General features: G+C 40.7%; 1 protein-coding gene across 1 annotated transcript; it reads left to right on the top strand.

Annotated features, from left to right (window-relative positions):
• Positions 1–1,765: 1,765 nt before the first annotated feature.
• Positions 1,766–19,913, top strand: ints2 (integrator complex subunit 2). The gene is made up of 25 exons (XM_061086480.1): positions 1,766–2,050; positions 2,766–3,074; positions 3,160–3,298; positions 4,145–4,247; positions 4,683–4,796; positions 5,842–5,972; positions 6,496–6,666; positions 7,185–7,405; positions 7,625–7,750; positions 7,931–8,002; positions 8,684–8,798; positions 9,260–9,328; positions 9,627–9,761; positions 9,858–10,034; positions 10,476–10,590; positions 11,286–11,390; positions 11,878–12,042; positions 12,970–13,171; positions 15,006–15,131; positions 15,313–15,514; positions 15,725–16,006; positions 17,092–17,199; positions 17,647–17,752; positions 18,406–18,582; positions 18,840–19,913. The coding sequence occupies exons 2-25, from the start codon at positions 2,782–2,784 to the stop codon at positions 19,022–19,024; spliced, it is 3,639 nt and encodes a 1,212-aa protein (XP_060942463.1). The 5' UTR covers positions 1,766–2,050; positions 2,766–2,781; the 3' UTR covers positions 19,025–19,913.
• Positions 19,914–22,214: the final 2,301 nt, after the last annotated feature.

Raw genomic sequence — 22,214 nt, forward strand, 5'->3', positions numbered from 1 at the left:
TTAGCCTTACCAGCTCGGCGTAGCAGTCGGCATTCTTCCGTCTCTCTTCATCGCTCACTTAGTCTGGTTCTCGTACGATAGTCTCCTTTAACTTCAGAATGTGTAAGCAGCCTAGGAACCGCGTTTCCCAAAGGTCAAATTTCTCCTCAGACCCATCAAATAAAAGCTGGGGTGCTGGAACTCCTGTTGCTCGGTTAGCCATCTTATCATCCCGTCAATTTCTTCTAGCTTCTTCTTCTGCTAGCTATCGCGTTAAATGTCTCATTAAACTTATTCACGCTCGCTTATCTTCAACCCTGGGCCCATAACTTGTTAAGTTATCTGACTTGCGTAGGTATAACTTGGCATTAAAGTATAAGTGGAGCGTCTGTTTTATAAGTATTTAGTCCTTACATGTGCATTGGCTATATCCATCCATCTCTGAACAGCATACAAGTGAACTGACGACATACAAGTCACACACACAGGTATGAGAAACTGTAACGGCTCTAATATAACAGCCAATGCTATTACCGTAATACATTGATAAGAGCGTTATCCATAAGGATAGTTTAACAGTAGTTTTTATCTTTTTCAAGTTTAGATGACACTCAACTCAATTTGAAGTTGATCTGATGAAAGCCCTGGTACAAGTACCTCAAAGTACAAATGTGGAATATGGCAAAATGGCCACTACATGCAAAATGGCGGGCTTCCTGTTACGTTTTTCATAATGCCCCTTGAGACTTTTTTGGTTGTCTGGTCACGATACACCGATTGATATGATTTTTGTGAAGATCTGTCAATGTGAACGCGTTCCAGGGGGCGCAGGGGCACTGTTCAGCCATTTTGCCATGCCCATTTAAAATTACTCCAGAATACGTAAATTTTAACCACTTTCTAATTTTCTGCAAAGTTTGGTAAGAATTTGAGCATGTTACAGCCCTCAAAAAGCCAATTAATTTGCCTGAATAAAAAAAATTATCCTTAAAATGTCAATAGGGCCTCCCACGGTTCGGTGCTCGGGCCCTAATAATGACAGCTTCTCACTTCTGAAGACGAAAAGACACAGGATTTTATCCAAGTACTGAAAATAACCTTTGTATAGAGGTATTCACCTTTTCATTTTTGGTCTGTTAGCTAGCAGCGTTACACAAAAATTGCTGGACGTTTTTTTCACTAAACCATGTGGAAGGATGCGATACGGGTCAGGAGACAACCATTTACATTTTGGTGCAGATATGGATCTGGGGGTGGATGCAGGATTCTTTTCTTTCTTCAACATTGTGTGAAAATTGTTTTTTTCAGCATTTTCCTTTATTTATCACAATACGGATTTTTTTACGGATCTTGATGACAAAATCTGGCAGGTTTGAAGGACTGATATTTGAATGTTTCAATTTTGGTGCAAATCCATATAAAAATTTGGATCTAGAGAGTGTTTTTTATTTTTTATTAAGGGGATGCTTCATAAGGGCCGTCTAATATTAATAATATATAATAATAATAATATTATTATTACTAGTAGTAGTAGTAATAGTGGAATTTTTAGCCTTTAGATAGACTATGTATTAACAGTTAATTCAATATTGTTGTTAAACCTTTCGAATCAAAGCATTTATTCGTATCAAAGTTGTGTGACTGTTCAAATACTAATGGATCAGAGTAGACAACATGATCTGAGCCCCGTGTGATTGTGTGCCTGTAGTGTGTGTGCGTTTGTAGTGTGTGTTCGCGTGTAGTGTGGGCTGGACTGGAGCATTGTGCTGTCGGTGCTTCACACAGTGCAGACTGGGTCAGTCCCCTCGCTGACACACTGACATATATAAACTGTAGATAAAGACCAGATCTAAGTGGACATGCGGAAACTACACGAGACAGGACGTGAAAGACATAAAAGCTAAAGACATCTCCATAAACCTACCTACCGGCAGATGTGTGGACAGGCGCCCTCCCTCTTGTGGTTGGCGCAGGACTCTCCTGTGCAGCCCGGTGGTACGAAACCGAGTCCGAGGTCTCAAGGCCTTGACGGTGAACGTTCTTCTCAGAGGACGTTGTCATAATACGCGAGGTGCGATTATTGTTGTTGAATTGTTGTATTACGTTGACGTCCATGTTCTTAAACGACAGAGACAGCAGCAGGCGAGAGCGTCAGTTTGATTGTTTTGTTAGCCTAGCCTAGCCTTAGCTGTGACCAGTGGGTACAAGCATAGGGTACAAGTGTGTTAGCTGAGTTGCTCCCGGCTAGCGAGCAGCTAGAGCTAATAAGTGGTTTAGTTTGAATGAGCGGATCTCTTACAATATTACTCGCACTTTAAAATATATATATGTTAATATTGCAAAGTCTCAAACAAGGCTATTTTTGACGTGGGGACAACGAATTTCACACTAGGTAAAGTTGACGGTATTAAATAGGTAAAGTATTAGCGCTGACAGAAGCTAACGCCTCTGTTGGCGATACCATATCAAACTGCTATCATTAGCTTGTGAGCCGTGTTACTTGATATTGACTTAATAATATAGTTGGAAATATCTACGATAAACACGTATAACCGAATCAATGACAGTCACAGTAAGGGCCAAGGAAAGTCGTAGTAACTTGAGAAATGAAGTGCATGTGTGCTACTACATGTAGCTTGTGCTAGCTGAGGTCTCCTCGCCGGGCACGGAACGGTTCAGAAAAGTTTCTGTACTGAGTTTCTGTCACGTCCCTTCCCTCAAGACCCAAAGACGGTGCAGCTTATGTGCTTCAGTTTAAAATCTTGTGTTTTGCTGGTTCCCTCCAGGTGCAGCTGCAGAGAGATGGCAGACAGTGCAGGGCTGCAGTCTGTCAGCGCCTTTGCGTTTGAAGCCATGCAGAAGGTGGATGTCGTGCGCCTGGCTGCCCTCAGCGATCCCGAGCTCCGGCTGCTGCTGCCCTGCCTCGTCAGGATGGCTCTGTGTGCTCCGGCCGATCAGAGCCAGACCTGGGCTCAGGACAAGAAGCTCATCCTTCGCCTGCTCTCAGGAGTTGAGGCTGTCAATTCCATTGTTGCTCTTTTGTCTGTTGACTTTCACGCCTTGGAGCAGGATGCACGGAAGGAGCAGCAGCTCAGGTATAATAGACACACACATTGTAACATGATTGATTCCATAGTCTGATGTTGGGAACCGGGGATTAATTTATGTCTCTTCTGCCAGGCACAAGGCTGGCGGCTCTAACGCAGAGAGCATCCTGGTGTCACAGCTCCAGCATGGCCTGACCCTGGAGTTTGAACACAGTGATCCCCTGAGGAGGCTGCGTCTGACCCTCAGTGAACTGTTGGCCATCATGAATAAGGTACAGTCAGAGGTCCATAGGAAATTCAGGAAACCATTTGACATTGATAATATCTTTTAACTTGGCTTCGTATTTTAAGTAAATAACAAAAATTAGAAACTCAATGACAAGAAACGACTAACAGTTTGTTAGCAGTATGTTTAAAAGGTGGTATTGAGTATGCCACCCTGGATTAGCCAGATAAGTATCATCATTTATAGGTGAAACTATCTTTGATCAGGGGGTTGATGACACCCCCAACGCGGGACAAATGCAAAAATAGAAAAAACTCCATTTGAAAATGCGGTCTCACACACATAGAAGACACAAACAAAGATTGCAAGAGAGTTTGTGGTGATAAGAGTGAACACATCTGTGCAGAGAACCTCCTGTTGCATTGTGCAAACTGGTCATGTCTGAAAACCTTTATATGCAAACCTTTACCTCCTATTCTCATCCAATCTCAGTGAGCACGGATGCACATGAATCATTTGCTTCACTTATAGCTCATATTTAAACTTTGACCAATGATATTTGCTTCACATTCGTGTTTGTGTGACCAGTCCCTTAATCTAAGCTGTCGTCATTTGTGTAATGTATAGATGTAAAAGAGACATCTGATTGATTCTTAGTATAGAGAGACAGTGATCTGAATAAGTCATAAATGAGTAAGTTCAAATTAATGAATAATTCAAATACCTTACATAAATGGTTTCCCCCTGAAAGATTGTTCATCAAAGCCTAAATTGGCATTAGAAATGAGTCTCATATTTATGCTATCTGTTCTCTTGCTTACTTTTAACTTCACTGAACAGGGTGAGTTGAATACTTGATCCACAAAATCCATTTTCCCTTTTTGTTTTCCAGGTGACGGACTCAAATGGAGAATTTTTCCTAAAGTCTTCTGAACTCTTTGAAAGCCTGGTTTACTTGGAAGAGGTCGCAGATGTCCTCTGTATCTTACAAGCAGGTGCTCAACTTCTTTCATTATTTGAATCATATTTTTTCCAGATAGTTAAGGTTTTACATCTCAAGAAATTGATAAGACGGGTCAGAATTTTTTTTTAATTTTTGAATGCTTTTTCTCAGATGTTCACATTTGGTAGTTTGAGCCATGTGACTTAAACTTTTGTTTAGCATGTTCCCTGCCTTACTTTTTCTCATGCTCAGTTGCATTGAATAATTAATCTTGACATGTGATCAGTCATCAGCAGCGTGATATTATTAAACTTATTGGTGAGAGTCATATTAAAAGAATAGTTCACCCAAAAATGAGTTTCAGGAGTAAAGGAAAGCGATAGGAAAGCAGGGTATCACAGTGATGTTGAGATGAAAATGCAAAATTAGCAGTACATTAAATAATTATCTAATAGTTAATACTGTGCTTATTTCCTCTGTTTATTAGAGCTGCCGTCCTTGCTACCAATTGTGGATGTAGCAGAAGCTTTGCTGCACGTACGCAATGGTGATTGGTTTCTGTGTCTGTTGGTTGCCAATGTCCCTGACAGCTTCAATGAAGGTAATTCACCTGTGTCACAACACTGCACATAATCTCTTCTGATAATATGAGAGTAAGTTGCTTGTGAATTGCCTGTACTTGCTTCATATAGTTTAGAGTGGGCTTGCTGTGGCAGAAATAGACCTTTTATTAAGAAATAACTCCACAAGGTCTCCTTGATAGTTTCATTATAATAATGGGCAGATTGTAATTGAGTTGCCATTGCCTGGTTTTATTCAGAGTTGAGCTATATCCTTCCCATAATTCTAGCCATGCTACAGGCTTGAGTGTGTGTGTGTATTTGTCTTTGATTGATGATGAACATTATTGTCCTGCTCTGGCTCATAGAGAGCGCAGTGTGTCCTTTGAGAGACTCATTAAATGCTGGCTCTCTCCAATGGCTGTTTGTCACACAGAGGGTCAGAGCGAAGTTGATGGCTTTTTTGTGTGTGCTTCATGGCCCTCAATGTCAAGGAATAATGTTGCCTCTGTTACTGGACAAGAACTAGCCCAAATGAATCGAAAACGAAATGATCTGAGGGTCAAGTGTGGAAAAGGACTCTGTCTAGAAGCATCAAGGTCTGTCGCATGCTGACTAGACCTAACTCCATTGGCTCTTTGAAATAATGCAGAAGTGATTGAGATGGCAGCTAATGTTATGTCAGTGCATGTCATAGTCTCAACCATAAATTGTTTGCCTTTTAAACCATCAGCTATGGGGAAGCACAATGAAAATGAGATAAAGCCATGGAAATTATGTCCTCTGGTGGCTGTTAAATCGTATTTACTGGCAAATAAATTAGTTGTGATTCTATGTATTAATGACAGAACATGCCTTATTCCCCCCGGTTCTACAAGACGAACATTAGTAGGCTTTGTTGAAGTAGTAAATAAAAAAGTTCACTCAATTTAACGTACATACAATTTGGTATGATCAATCAATTTTCATCTCCTGCAGAGAACAACAAAACAAATTGAAAAAATAAACTGTTTCCAAAAAAGTTATATTTTGGAGATTATTTTGAATGGTGCTTCTTAACTTAAAAGTGCATGTGTGTATGTGCAGTTTGCAGAGGATTGATCAAGAATGGAGAACGTCAGGATGAGGAGAGTCTTGGAGGTCGACGCAGGACTGAAGCACTGCGGCAGTTATGTCAGATGAACCCCTCACAAGCCCTCAACATCAGAGCCATGGTGGTCAGTTACATTATTATCATAAGATGAGAAGAAAATGATTCCTTTTCAATTTCTGGAATTTGCAATTTGGAAACTGCACTTTGGAATCAATAAGCAGAGCTCTATAATGACGCAACAGCACAAAACACTCCATTAGGGGTCTTTTCATGTTATAATGAGAAGTATGAAAAATATTTTTGGTTTATTATACTGTACAACTGCATGTTGTGCTGAAATCAGAGCTTATTAGAGAATAATCTGCAGTAGTTGTTGACAGCTGTTATTTCTTATGGATCAGCTGTTACTTTGAAGTTGACTTTACTATTAGAAATGGTGTTTTGAACCAAAGGTTTGTTGAAATAACTAAAACAACATATATAACTTCACTTAAAATTATGAATACACGCACGCCAACATTTATGAATTTACAGAGTGAATCATTTGTAAAGATGCTGTTAATTTTGTTTTTTAACTTGTACATACTCAAATTAATGACATTGCCACTATGCTGTACTGTATGTCTGTTACTTCTATGTGTCCTCAGATGGAGGAGTGCCACCTGCCTGGCCTGGGTGTGGCCCTGACTCTTGACTATAAACCAGACACACCAGATGAAGCTGTAAGTCCTCTGGTCTCTTATGTGAGCGGACTGCTGCTGGGTACCAACAGCAAAGTCCGTACCTGGTTCAGCATGTTTATTCGCAATGGACAACAGGTGAGGGGTCAGAACATGCTTTCCTGTAATTAAAAGTAGTCATCTCATGAATTGAATTGCCAAAAATATAAGCTAATGATTGAAATGTAAACAAAGATATGAAGGTATTCGGTTATCTTCTCATCTGCTGGCTTTTATGGATTAACAAATAATTTGTCACCATGAGCCGATCACGGAGAAGGGTATCATTCATTTATGTTTCCCTTATAAAAACGTTTTACATTTTCTTTCATAGACAATAAAACTCTGAACTGTGTGTAAAAGCCTCTGCAGAATTAGGGAAATGTATTGTACCTAGTTTTATTTAATTATTTTGTGCACTGTAATTGGCATCAAAGTGTTTTAGTAGATTAGTCTGTAAATTGATGCACAGAAAATGAAACAACCTTGTTAATCAATAAACTGTTTAAATACAAAAAGCTAAACATTTGCTGTTCTCAGCAGTGGAATGTAAACATCTAGATTGAAGCACAGCAGTTAATTTAAGTCTTACTTTTTCTTACTCTCTGTATTGACAGCGAAAGAGAGAAAGCAGCTCGGTGCTGTGGCAGATGCGCAGACAGCTGCTGCTGGAGCTGGTCGCCATCCTGCCCCGGTCCCGCAGCACCCACATGCCCAATGACGGGGACATGGAAGGGGAGGGCAGCTCAGGGTACTCTGGCCTGAGAGAGGAGCATGTGGTGAAGGCCAGTGCTCTGCTCCGACTCTACTGTGCCCTCATGGGTATCGCAGGCCTCAGGTAGTTGGAAGTTTGCAGTTTTCCTCCAGATATTTTAATACTTTCGCTATAAGGATCTTAAAGTTTGATAGCATGGGTGTTTAATTGTTCTTGCATAACTCAATGATTTTAGTACAAAACAAAATATGCTCCACAGTCAATTAATTTGTTTAAAGTTTTGGTTACCTGAAAAAGCTCATGTCTTAAAGAAAATAGTAAACTTACTGTGGCCCTTCTCAGACCGACAGATGAAGAGGCAGAGCAGCTACTACAGCTCATGACCAGTCGGCCTCCAGCAACTCCTGCTGGCGTTCGCTTTGTTTCCCTGTCCTTCTGCAAGCTGCTCGCCTTCCCGACTCTGGTCAGGTACACAGAGTCTTGTCTTTTCATATGTTGGAATCACAAATCCGTTTCAGCTAACAGTTGGTTTTGCATTTAGATTTTCTGCCAATGCATGTTGCCTGACTAAAGTATTTTAGCACTAAATAAGGTCCTTTTGTTATATGGAGTGTGAACCCTGTCTTCTATGTGTGTGCGTTCGTCCAGCACTCCAGAGCAGGAGCAGCTGATGGTCATGTGGCTCAGCTGGATGATCAAAGAGGAGGAATACTTTGAGAGGTAAGAACTATTTGTGATCTTGAGGCATTATTTTATAGTTACACTGTGGTTCTTAGTTTTTATCTATGTTTGAAGAGGCTTTATGTTATTGTGACTCATTGAGAGTTTTAACATTTTCAGTTGTCAGATTTATGTGTTTTAAAAAAATTCTTTTATCTTTGTCCTCAGCAAATATCTGATTATCATAGGATTCTGATAAAGAACAACATCTTCTCTATTGTTGCACTTTAATCTCAGTGCTCCCCCTCCCTAATCAGTAGTCTGTAGTCAGTGGAATTAATAATGAGCTAAATATGGTATTTAAATATGGTAAATCCAATATCAGTATTCAGATTCAGTTTGTCGCTTGTCTGTTCTCACTTCGGATGTATTTGATGTCTCTTGTGTAAATGTTTGGTGTCCATGGGAACAGCCAGTGATAAACTGTAACTGCAGCAGTGCATGTGCTTGTGTGTTCATGGGTCTAGTCCATAAAAAATAATTCATCAGTCTTAAATGGCTTTAGGGCAGACTAAACTGATACAGGCTGATTGTAAAACATGTGTACGTGAGCATATGTGTAGGTTGATACTAGTGGCATAATAAGTTGATTAAAATTCTGTCCTATAAGTTGCTGGATTAATGACAAGTCTTTTCTCTCTCGCCTCGCTTGTGTGTGTGTGTCTGTCTTCCTTCTTACAGTGCTGCAGGCGTATCTGCTTCTTTTGGAGAGATGCTATTACTGGTTGCCATGTATTTCCATAGCAACCAGCTCAGCTCCATTATTGAATTGGTGTGCTCTACTTTGGGGATGAAGGTAAGTTGGGAGGTGGGAGGGAGGCACTGATCAATACATCAGTCTGGCTGACCAGCTCCTGGCTGCACTCTTCCAATGCAGCAGTGGCACATATGAGGACTATATCACTGAAACACTCGCAAACCACACATATCTACCAAGACACTCTATACCCTGTGGCCAATTTTCTGTTTTATTACTTATTAGGTGCACAATTGTTTCCCGTCTGTGTGTTAAGTAGTTTCCCTGTCTCAGTGTATTTTCCGCTAAGATGTGAAATGTAATTGGATTTAGAGCCTGTTTGTTTCCACCCTTAGGGCAATCATCTCAATTCAGTGTTGTGATGTTGTGCCTGCCATGTAGAATTTCTCTTATGAAATATGAAAGGAGGGAATTACAAAATACCAGCACTGTTGCCTGCAGGTTGTTTTCACTCAGATTGAACCTTTTCTTTCTTTTTCTTTTGTGCAAACTGTCCACAGATTGCCATCAAGCCAAGCTCTCTGAGCAAGATGAAGACGATCTTCACACAGGAAATCTTTACAGAACAGGTACACATATAAATATATATACATTTATACATTTCCGCCTGCTGTTATGACCTAGTTCTTTCTACATGGTATATCATGTTTACTTTCACGCCTTTTTTGAATGAATGGCAGCCTAATTTAATAATGTTTAAACCTCTATTAGGAGATTGAACGGGTTGCTTGAGAAATTTCATTCAAACTAAATTGTGTGCATTTTCATTATGATGTGATGTAAGGCGTTAATGAATCTGAAGTTGTTCTTTGCCGAATGTTCCACCGTTGCTGTAATGAAAACATTAACATTGTTTCTGGTGTGCAGGTCGTCACAGCCCATGCGGTTCGGGTTGCTGTGACCAATAACTTGAGTGCAAACATCACAGGATTCCTTCCAATTCACTGCATCTACCAGCTGCTTCGGAGCCGAGCCTTCACCAAGCACAAAGTGTCCATCAAGGTATGATGTTAACACTGGATGGCTCATAAATATGCCTGCATGATTAAGTTCAACAAATGTTCCCAAAATTATTTAATCTAATGGTTTATCTTTCAGGATTGGATTTATCGGCAGCTCTGTGAGACCAACACCCCCATCCACACTCAACTGATCCCTCTAATTGATGCCTATATCAACTCCATCCTCACTCCAGCATCCAAGGCCAACCCAGAGGCCACCAACCAGCCTATCACTGAGCAGGAGATCCTCAGTGTCTTCCAGAGCGCTGCTGGGGTGAGTGACAATTAGAGAACATTTATTTGATCAATTAAAGTGTGCAATAGCGCCTCCTTCAGTTTTATTTAATGTTTCCTCTCTGAGGATGCACTTTAATTATAGCTGTCCCTGAAAATACAGTCTTTTTTCCTCTGTCTGAAGTACAAAACCTATAAAGCTAATAATTTTTGCGGGTTAAAAAGATATGTTTTTTGTAATTATTTACATCAAGCATCCCAGGTTTTTATTTTGCTGACAAACCATTGGAAATGATCCATCCCCGCATTCATTGATGATTAAGAGCCCTATTTTGCTGCCTGTCTTCTGGACATTTTTCCAAAAATCAAGCTCGGATTTCTTCTCCATGTTCAAAACAAATGTTTGACTTTGAAAACGTGACCGCTGTACTGCCCCAGTCTGTAGAAGTTATTTTTGTTTCTGTCTGTCTCTGATGGTTAGCAAGGGGAGGGTGGTCGAGGGGGACGACAGCGCTATTCCATCACAACCCAACTGCTTATCCTCTACTACATCCTGTCATATGAGGAGAATCTGTTGGCTAGCACCAAACAACTAGGTATGTACATGACTTCCCTCTGTGCTGTTTGCTCACTTCCTTTCTATTTCTTCTTTTTCGTTTTGCCAATCTAAAGTGTGCATATTGTCATCCCCTTCTCTGAAGACAGCATTGTATGTGAGATGAGGGGAATTTGTCAGGTAGAGAGAGGAGAAAAGCAGCCTTTATCCTCTGTTAAGTTGTAGGAAACACTCTCACTCTGAATGTGCAGTCATTCATCCTTCTCTCTCTCGACACTGACTGTTGGTTGCTTCATACAGAATAAATGGTGGGCTGAAAAAGAGCCAAGTACATTTGGAGCTAAGCTAACTAGGACAGCTGTAGGTTAGATTGAGCATTAGCAGTTAGCATAGTCAGTGTTTATTCTCTCCCAGGACAAGCTCTCCTCTTGCCCTTCATTAGGCCAGATTTATGTGCGAGTTTATGCCCATCTCTTTAATTGCCGTGTTTACCCAAGTGCTCCCGCAGCCTTCAAAGAAGGAGTAATGATGCCCATCAGCAGTGGTAATGAACCCACGTCAATGAAAAATCACCTCAGCTCCTCTAACACATCGGCACAGTGGCTCTGGTGTCCTTACACAGCCAAATAAAACACTTATGCTCTGTCTTGTCCTCTCTTGCTTTATGTTCTCACCCTATCTATTTACTGTCCTACGCTTTCTTTGCTTCACTCACCCTTTTTCTCCTTTTTAAAGCCCTGATGCAGAGGAAACCAAAGTCGTACTCAGCAGCCTTGATGGATCATATCCCTATTAAGTACTTGGTTACCCAGGCCCAGGGACTGCAGCAGGAGCTTGGAGGTGAGATTTCGACTTATTGTTTTGCTGGGTATAATTTTTTTTTACTGTAGGCTACTCTTATTTTTAATATTTTTACTTAAGTAGAAGTATAATTACTTGAGTTAAAATGTATGTAGAGAAAATTGCAAAGTGAGTCACATTTTTAACTCAAGTTAATGAAATGATAGATGGAAAAGTAATACTTAAAATACACAACTACTGTTACAGGCTTGGGCACACAAGTTACCAACCAGGATTAGAGATATTACTATGCATAGCTACCCCAGAAAATCTACTTCCCTCAACTACAATGCTGAACATAATCCCAACCATAATTTTTTCTAGGCATCGATAAAGATATCAGTAAGCAGTTGTCCCATGTTGGAAATGAGAGACTATTCTATTGGGGGAAAAGAAAAAAAAAACACACTCGAGCAAAAAAAACAACATAACTCTTGTGGGCAATAAACGTTCAAGCAGCCTTGGTTTTCTCTTTCTCTTTTCCCAGGCCTGCACTCTGCCCTGCTGCGGCTGCTGGCCACCAACTTCCCCCACCTGTGTCTAGTGGAGGACTGGGTGTGTGAGGAGGAGGTGACTGGTACCCTTCCTCTGCTGAGGAGAATGATGCTCCCCAGCAACACCTGCAGATATACTCAGAGCCAGCTCCACCAAGGTAAGCAGGGTGGAATGAGGGATGAAAGAAATGGGATTAGGGCTTGCAGTTAGGGAAGTGATACTAATATTGTATAATCCGTTGACAGGTGCCAGCCTTTATCCAACTGAAATCTTATCTCAGTGGTTAATCACTTTAGAGGCTTTAGAGGGATTATGCTGTTCTTAACAAAAGGCAAAGGTGTAACAGATCATCAGTTTCATGCAGGTTAATAAACTGTATACTGTATGTACCTTTACAGAGGGGTATTTTCTGCACAGAGCAATCCAACAGACTGAGGCAACAGATTTGTTGACGTTTAGAACTTTTTGTATCCAGTAAAGTAGATGAGCTGCTTAGTACTCTAACATGTAGTAAAATATATTTTCTGTCATTTGTTTGTTTTCTCATAGAGAAAAGTGCTGCACTGTATGAATGTGTTAGTGTGAATGGGTGATGGTAAAACTCACTGTAAACAATTTGAGTGGTCATCAAGACTAGGAAGGCATTCCCCATTTACCATATCACATTAACCACTCTAAGGAGATGTGCCTTTGAGACTGCCTCTCTTTGGCGAGACGTCTGATGAAAGGTAGTTATCAATGCTAGTCATAGCTGTTTTTAGCCAAAACAATTATCCTTACCTCACAGACCATGAATGGTTTTCAAAAACAGTGATTCCTCCCTTGTATTAAACTTGGCAGTGATGCTTAAGACAGAAAAGACTAATTGGGCTGAAGGCCAAAGTGAAAAACAGACAAATTTCATCCCTTAAAAATTTAAGTGTGTTTGCCAGATCTTGCCGGTGTCTTGCCCTACAGATTTGTCTGATTCCAGAAGTTTCAATTAATTTGAGTGTGTACACTTTGTTCACATCACTGAAGGGAACACAACAATGCACCGCAGCTCAAGACTTTCAAAACTAATTCAATAGTTTTCCACCCTCAGCCTTCCAGAAGTTGCCGTCCAGCAGTCCCAGGTTGATGCGGATCCTGGAGCATTTAACGTTGCTTTCCCCTGGAGACCTGATCCCTTACGCAGAAGCACTCACAGCCAGCATGGCTCTGCTGCTGGAGCCTGCCGTGCCTCGTCGCATATTGCAGACCCTCAACAATCTCTGGATGGGCCTCAACACTGTGATGCCCCGCAGGTACACGATCACATGTTTTAAGGACAGAAAAGTTTAGATTCTTATACCTAGTACAGATAAATCATATTTCTGGATGCGGATGTGCCTTAGTGCTATTTGTATGCCTTAAATTCATGGCAACACTTGAATACTGTGGAGAATAAAAATACCTAACTAACTGGGCTCAGTGGAAGAAAATGTCAATAAATTTAAAAAAATCTGAATTCCTGGCCACAAGAAAAGATCTGTAACTGCTTGTCTTTTCAGTTAAAGGTTAATGATCGTACTTGGCCTGGTGTCGTCTTTCCCAAGGCTCTTTAAAGTTGCTGTTAGACTCTGTAAATGGATTAAAGGAGAACATGTGGAAAACGAGTTGTGACCCTTGACTCCAGGCCGTTTGTTCAGTGAATACACTGTGAATAGATCAGAGGTATTGAACCAAGCAACTCTGTCGGCCTGTGTTAACACTCGGGGACAGAGGAGGGTGACCCTCACTCTGCCCTGGGCCCTCAGGAGCACAGTTATCAGAGCTCTGAGCAGACATTCTATTGATCCAAAAGGGGTCTCTAACAAGAAGAGCTCAGGGCAAGAAAACTGAAAGAGACGCTCCACGAGGGAGATGTAAGGGATTGCTACCCCCTCCCTCTTCTCTTCCTCACTTCCTGTTGTTGTATTGAATGTTGCAGGGGGCTAAATCAGGGGCTTTGGTGAATCAAGAAGCAGGGCAGCCGAGTCAGATTTCACACAGATCAACTGATTGATGTAGCTGTGCGAGCTGTTGGAAGACTCGGAACTCTAGTTTGTAGTTAAATATTACAAGACCGTACAGGTAGCCGGTGCTAATGGGAATCAATTTGCAGTTGGTTGCTTATTAACAGAAATACTACCAACAAGGTTCAACAATGGTGAAAAGTAAGAGCATGGATTTCTTTCCAAATGATGAGGTGGAACTTACAGCCATTTTGGACCTGGTATTAGCATCCACCCTGAGTGAACTGATCACAAGTGGTCACTTCCAAGTTCTTGCACCCAAATTTAACAATGAATCAAACTTATTTTTTTCTCTACTCAGTGCTTGTTTAAAGCTGCAAGAGATTCATTCAGCCCCTCCTGACTCCTTCCTCTTGCTTGCTCATACTGACACACATCCACATCGGACATGTCTGTAAACTTAATCTGGGTAAAACAACATCACTTAGTTTTTGTGAACAGAAATGATGTGTTTATTTGCACATCACATAGAGTGGAGAAGTGAGATCCGTACAAAGATCCAGACACATTTAGGAAGCATTTGGATCTATAGGTGTGAACAGAAGAGCTTAACAGTGATCACTTGTGATCGATTCTCCCAGTACGAATGTTAATACCAGGTCTGAACAGTTTTAGAACGAGTATTAATCAGGAAGTGAATGTGGGTGACTGCGTCATCTTTTCCTAGTGAATCAATATCTTCCAATCCAGACTGAAATGCAGCCCCAGAGATGTAAACTAACACACAGCAGCAACCCTGTTTTAGGTTTTATGGATATCGCCTGAGGGTGAAATGCTCTTTCAAGCTGTTTAGTGAATAATCAAATCACTGTAGTAATTTAACCCCTCCAGAAGTATGTAACATTGTATTTTAGTGGCATATAAATATCTTTATTCCAACAAACAAATTATACAGTACTGTCCAAAAGTTTTAGATTTAACAGTTTCAAATCGTCTGACAAATGTTGAGGAGTTTTGAATTTCATAAAGAAATTCTTTGAGTTATATACAATGTTGCAAGTCAGGTACTGTATTTCTTCCACTTTGTAATACTTCATGCATTATAAATAGATATTAAAACTATGAGAATGTGTTTGTGTTTCAGGTTGTGGGTGATGACAGTAAACGCACTCCAAGCCTCAGCGAAGCTGCTTAGGCAGCAAACATACACTCAAAACGATCTGATGGTGGATCCTCTTATTGTGCTGCGCTGTGATCAGAGGGTGTACAGGTGATCACGGAGATTAGTCAACACTCAATATTTGTGTTTGTACCTAATTGTGTAATTTTCTCTGCAAGGTTTTGTAGATGTGACTTTACTTACCAAATTAGACTAGTTTACAACAATCTGGCGTTTTAGTATGTAAATAAACAAACAGGTCTGAGTGTTTGTATTCCCTCTTTTGTCCCAGGTGTCCTCCCGTGATGGACGTAGTTCTTCACATGCTGAATGGCTACCTGCTAGCCTCTAAAGCCTACCTACAGTGCCACCTGAAAGAGACAGCTGACTTTGAACGGCAGAGCCAGACAGTCACAAGCCTGGGGGTCCCTGGACAGCCAGATACACCTGAGGTCACCAGGGAGGAACTGAAGAACGCACTTCTTGCTGCACAGGTATTTAAACTCCAAACTGACACAATACCACACAATTATTTCTCCTTACATTCTCAGATCTCACTTTTGGAGGAATGTACTTGTTTTCCTCCAGGGGATATTGTTAAAGCATGAATGTAGAAGTAATATGGCATTAAATTACACAAAAATACTTGGGAGGTGGACTTTCACACCCAGCTATTGTAACCACCTGTTTCTGTTAAACTCCAGGATAGCGCAGCAGTCCAGCTTCTCCTTGAGGTGTGTCTGCCAACTTCCGAGGAGCAGCAGCTGGGGGCCAACACAGAGAGCCTGCTGAAGAGCATCAAGGGTTCCATGCCAGGGAAATTGAAAGAGGGAAGCCCGGGGCCGAGGGCCAGCAGAGGCATGGAGGAAGCTGAGCCAGAGGGAGGCCTGCTCAGTGACTTGAGGGAGGTGCAATGTCTCATCTGTTGTCTGCTACATCAGATGTTCATCGCTGACCCCAACATTGCCAAGTTGGTTCACTTTCAGGTAATAAGATAGGAAAAGCAGGTAAATTTGCAGCCAGAAACACAGAGGAGAGACTACATCCACACTAATAAATTTGAGTTTTAAATGGCACCACTTTTGTCACTTTAATGCTTCCCTTTCACACTACTTGAGAGTTTATGAGCCCCTTAAAACTGAGACTCTTTTTAGATGCTGAATGCCCCGTTTGGGTTTAAAACTCTGAGGTTCGGGCAGAAACTGAGACCTTTGGAAATTAAGACCCAATCCCCCACCTTGTCGTCAGTGTACAAGAAAAGAAACCCGTGGACTTAGAAAAGAGCAGCATCAGCCTCAGAAAATGAAATACAGGTGATGCTGACCTTGTCTCTGCCAGCTGCACTTGTGGAGTTGAATTCTGCTTTTTATATTGCTGCCTGTGTACAGACGAGATATTATGTAGGTGATCTGTAACAATCCCCTTGGCCATGCACTTGCCTTGTTATCAGGCATGTCTGTATGAACTGCTCTTGTGTTGACAGATATTGTTTTTAGTTTTAAGATGAATAGTGTGGATGCAGCTATAATATTTTAGTTAGTAATTGTATTATAAGGGCTGAATAATACAAAAATCTCACATGTTATTTTTAAATATTGTGATTGATATACGAGTCCCAATTTCCACTGAAAAGAATATTCATATATTTGTTTTACTGGTCTCTGTTATTTCCATTAATGTTCAGCCATAGTTCCGGTGAAACAGCCTTTGTTTGAGTCTACCAGATTGTTGAAAATACATTAATTTTTCAAGAAGGTGATGTTGACCCCATTAGCTATCACATTCAGCCGTGGCTTTATAGTTAAGTGACTGCAGCACTCCCAGAATGAGCAGACAACCATATGGTGGACTTCACCGAACCAGTCCATCCTCTTTGATGTTAAACCCACCCTTGTCCACACTGCTGATTAAAAGCTGCTGTGTGCATCCATGCGCACATGCTTTTGAATGTAAATGACAAGTTCATTAAATTTACTGTGTATTCTCAACTCCTCTCTTATCACTTTAGGTTCATGATGAGTTTTACATTTCCTGTGCTCTCCCTCTGTGTCTCTCTCACTCTTCCTCTCAGGGTTACCCTCAAGCTCTGTTGCCTTTAACTGTGGCAGGCATCCCCTCCATCCATATCTGTTTGGACTTCATCCCAGAGCTGCTGGCCCAGCCCCAACTGGAAAAGCAGGTGAGGCTTCCCAACCTTTACCAACATCTCCCTTCTTTTTTACCGGCTTTAAATCTTTGAGTTACCCTGGCCTTGTGCCAGACCCTCTCTCACACAGTTGTATTTTCAATGAAATAACTCTATAGAGCTCTTCAGCCTAGCACCTGAAATAAACAACTCATTCATTTTCTCAGTAAAGATTTTGAGTATCAGCTAATCTCATATTGTAGCCATCCAAGTTAGACTTCCCACAAATTTCACGACTGGGAAATAACGTTCTGTGAATTTCTAGGAGAAGTACCATAAAACCAATCAAGTGTAACAGCAGGGTCTCTAAATGGGGGTACTCTATGTTTACCACAACTGCAAAAATAATTATCGGCTACAAATAATTCACCATTGAATCACGTTTACCAGGGAGCAACCAGAATTTCACTTTCTAACATGCTGCTGATTGTTTCCCCACAGATCTTTGCAATCCAATTGCTGTCATACTTGTGTACCCAGTACGCTCTCCCCAAGTCCCTCAGTGTGGCCAGGTTGGCCGTCAGTGTGATGGGGACCCTCCTCACAGGTCAGTGAACAGCTCTTCTCTTCTCCTAAGCTGTTTTCAGACATGTACTCCAGGGGGACTCTGGAGAATTGGGTCCGGACTTTCTCCAGAGGTTTCCTTTCCCACATGAAAAACGCAGTGGGATGTTTTCCGCTAATATGCGTTCACAACAGCAACAAATCCTTTGGAGGATTCAGGTGACGGGTGGTGCAGCAGGCAGAGACAGAGAGTAACCTATTAATTCCATTGGGCAGATCAATTGATTTCATTTGAGTCATATCGATACGATACAGACGCTTGGCTGTTTTTGCATTCACACATGCACGTCCCTCAGAGAAACTCTTCAGGATCCCTGGAGTTCTGTGCATGTCTGAAAGAAGCTAAAGAGTCACAAGTTTGGTTGTAGCTTTTTTGATCTACTCTTGCATCATCACCATTGAACTGGCTCCCAGCTGACTCACTGTTTACAGTGCATCCTGTATAAATTGGCTCATGTCATCCAGTATGTCTTCATATTTCTTCACAACATTTGGCTGCCACCGTCTGGCCTTTTGCTGTCAGTGCAGCATTATCTGACAGTTACTTAAGGTTAAAATATGTGCCAACAGATTAGCTACTGTATTCAATGTGTTCACAGCTCTTGTGCTTTACTAAGTGTGTTTTTTTTCTTTTAGTGCTGACTCATGCCAAGCGTTTCTCCTTCTTCATGCCCACACTGCCGTGCCTGGTGGCCTTCTGCCAGGCCTTCCCCCCACTCTACGATGAAGTGGCAGCTCTGCTGGTACAAGTGGGCCAAGTTTGTGCCTCTGATGTCGCCACCAAAGCCAGGGACGTTGACCCTCTCATTGCCCGTACGTGCACTACTCATTATCAGAGTTAAAAAGATTAAATCTAAAAATTGACAAATAAAATATTCTGTTATTTCCTTTGCATTGTTGTATTGTTGACCATTTCAAAAATCAACTACACCCTGTGATTGATGAAGAGATTTTTTTGCAGAGATAATGACACTACAAACTGCATAGACCAGTCTTTAGTGTGATAAAGACAGGTGATATCATTGAACAGATCAAGCTGTGTTTTAAAATTCCTATTTTTCTGACCATAGGCCTGCAGTATCTGAAAGAGAAGCCCCAGGAAGCTGTGGTTCAAGGAGGAGGCGGCTCCTCGAAGCTGACGTTACCTCAGAAGACAGCAGAGGATCTGGGTGGAACTGACCCTGACGTTCAACTGTGTTACTGTGTCGAAGCCACATTCATGGACATCATCAGCACCACCCTTCATGGACTATAGGCCACACCCACATTCTGGAGGGAGAGGAGGGACAGCACTTCAACTGACAACTCTTAACAAACACCCTGAGAGACAGTCACACTCCTGAGTTGAGGGCTGCACGGTATAAGGAGAACATACGATATCAGACAACGATGTTGAATAGCGCTACGAATTGAATTATGAATTACATTTTTAACATTTTATCTGTTTTGTATGAGCTGCATTTCTTGTATGAGAGGTACGACAGAAATCAAGTTTATTAATAAATTATATCAATCGATATCGCCCATTAAAATGTTACATCATTATTCATTTTAGGTTTAAAGACACAGAGTTTTTCTCCTTGAAACATTAAACAAAAAAACTTGGGTATGTCAAGTATGTTACCTCCTCTCTGTGTTTGAACAATGCATTCGCAAAATAGTTGATATATATTGCATTACTTTTGTTATATTGATGTAAATGAAATGTATCTTTTGATATTTATTGCTATTGTTGGACTGCCCAGCTCTAAAGTGTTATTTTGAGTCATTTCATACATGGACCGTGAAGTTATTATTTCGCAGGTTCTACCATCAGTAATTTACTGCTCCTCTGTGTCCAGCATTCGCGCTGCGCACTGCGGAAACTATCACGCATGTTGATGTCGCGAAGAAGATACATTTCTATATATCGTGCAGCCCCACTGAGAAGGGCTTACGTCAACACACATCCACTCCTCAACAAATGGACTCGTATCGATGTTGACTTGATCAAGGGCTTTCAGAGGTCTTCATTATTTTCACATATTGGGATGTGCACATTCTCTCCACTCTGGTCTCTTTGGTCGGTCATGTTGTGAAAAATTCATTCTTTACCAGCAGGCTCCTTCTTGACATGTTATAAATAAACAATGATTCCCAATGTATGTAGAGAATGTGTCTTATGTGCTCTGTGACTGTTTTTAGAAAGTAGAATACTGAAAATATAAAATGGATCAATTTTCTTGACCTCAGCTGGCATATTTTTCTGTGCTGCAAGCGTTATAACTTTTCTCAACTGAAATGTAGAGCTTTTTTTTATTGTATTTTTAATAAAACAATGATTTCTTTAATGAGGTGTGTTTGTAACAAATGGAAAACTAAGTTCCTTATTGCAACAGTTAGATCAAACCATGAATATAAAATAAAAAGGTGTTAAAGTATTAAAGTATGCTTACAAATAGTCCACAGCTGGTTAAATGTAAATGGTTATCTTTAAATATAAACTGGTAGCTGTCCCCAACCTTTTAAATACCTAAAATGTGAATATGTTGACGGAAGAAGTTTCACTACAGCACAGTATGGTGCTGGGACCCTCAATTTTCTAACTTGAAACCTCCCAAAAAATGTTGGGCCTGGTCATGGACAGTTTCAAAGATGACTGTCTGGTTAATATCATTCTGATCCTTGGGGAATTTCATATTCATAAAGTACACGAGAAGGAAACTGTCTTTCACAATGAATTTCTGTCTTATAAACCAAGCACCTTAAAGCTCTCACCCTTTTCAATTGAACTAAATTTTATTTATTCATGTTAATTGTGCCTTACAATTTTTAAGATTCATAATGCATTTTAATAAATTCACATGAGGCTGGCAGTGGTCAGCACTGTTGGAAACATGGATGGTTATGTGTCTTTATATGATAGACTGGAAACCTCTCACCAAATTTTATTCAATTAATTGGTATTCCATTGTTTTAGGGTGTGTTAGGAACTCCTGTTGTTTTTAATCATCAACACACAGACTGAAGCCTAGACAGATGCAAATCTCTTTCTGATGCTCAATGACATTGGTAAATGTGCAGGTAGCTCCAAACTCTCTGTACCTGGATAATGTCTGTCACTGCTGAAGGACTCAGTAAGTGATGTCTGTCTTGTCACAGGTTGCAGCAGTACCTTACAGTCCTGGCTGGTCTGAGCACTGACAAAGATCAACGCTGATTGTAAGTGACTGTTACTGTAACTGTGGTCAGCTGTCATCAATGAGTAAAAATGTTGTCCATTTAACGTGACAATTGATTCTCAAAATTTTTGAATTGGAAATTTTGCTATATCAGGGTCGATTCACCAACCACTTGCATGTTAGAAACTTGCTTACAGTTGTAGTCTGTAATAGCAGTAGTAGTAGGTGTTGTTGTCGTAGTAGCAGTAGTAATTATTGATGTTTTTGTTGTTGGAATAGTTGTAGTTGTAGCAGTAATTGTTGTAGTAATATTTGTAGTTGTAGCAGAAGTAGTAGTCGTAATTGTTGTTGTATAAGTATTTGTAGTAATTGGTGTTGTAATAGTTGTAGTTGTAGTATTAATTGTTGGTGTTGTAGGTGTAGCTGTAGCAGTGTGCCAGAGAGTGACGGGTTGTGGTTGACTCATGTGGCAGCCATGATAAGAGCTGGTCAAATTCTCTATATGCAAATGAAACGTGCCTGAGCACTTCCTGTCTTATCTTCTTTTATAGGCTACACTGGACCATAGCCACGTCAATGACATCTACCATCACATAAAGGTGTAGCCTATTGTAAGTGCTGCTGGGTTGTCTCAGCAACACAGTTATCTTTTCATTAGTCCTTTTGAATCAAATTGACATTGAAAAATCTTCCCTCTCTCCATCAAGGTCAAAGAAGAGTGGCTAGGAAAGAACTAGGGCTGCAACCAACAACTTTTTCGATAATCAATAAATCTCACATCATTATTTACATTAACCGATTATTAATATCAGATAAAAAGGCAAAAGGTCTAGAAAGAACATGATGTAATTAACTGAATATACATCCATGGTCTCACTTGGACTAGCAAGAGGAAACTAGGCACATTCTTCCTGACCAGTAAGCAGTGTGGTTTGAAGTAACACATGCACTGGTGTAACTAGAAGTAATCATCTTATCATATCTCAATATATGTATAAGTCCTCATTGGCATATTCTGCTGCAAGAAAGTACTCCCCCCTGTGTAAAAAACATTCACAATTCTGTGGACCCTATAACCCATTGTAATATAAGTTTGTTAATCACTTAAACAACTTTTGACTTCTTTGTCATTTTAAATACTACTGTCTCTTGAGGTCAGAGCCCACGGTCAATGATACAGAGGAACGCTATAACTGATATAGATCTATTGCATGTAAATCATATTGGGGCAGCTGTGCCATCATATCCTAATAGACATTTCCTGGTAATTCACCAGAGGGCAGT

The sequence above is a fragment of the Limanda limanda genome, chromosome 14 (genome assembly GCF_963576545.1).
Source record: "Limanda limanda chromosome 14, fLimLim1.1, whole genome shotgun sequence".
Lineage (NCBI taxonomy): Eukaryota > Metazoa > Chordata > Actinopteri > Pleuronectiformes > Pleuronectidae > Limanda > Limanda limanda.

Bases quoted from the DNA above. Each gene is read 5' to 3' on its own strand.
- ints2 (XM_061086480.1), top strand. From the start codon at position 2,782: ATGGCAGACAGTGCAGGGCTGCAGTCTGTCAGCGCCTTTGCGTTTGAA. The intron at 6,667-7,184 runs GTGAGGGGTCAG...CTGTATTGACAG, and splicing joins TTATTCGCAATGGACAACAG to CGAAAGAGAGAAAGCAGCTC. The intron at 9,762-9,857 runs GTATGATGTTAA...TTTATCTTTCAG, and splicing joins AGCACAAAGTGTCCATCAAG to GATTGGATTTATCGGCAGCT.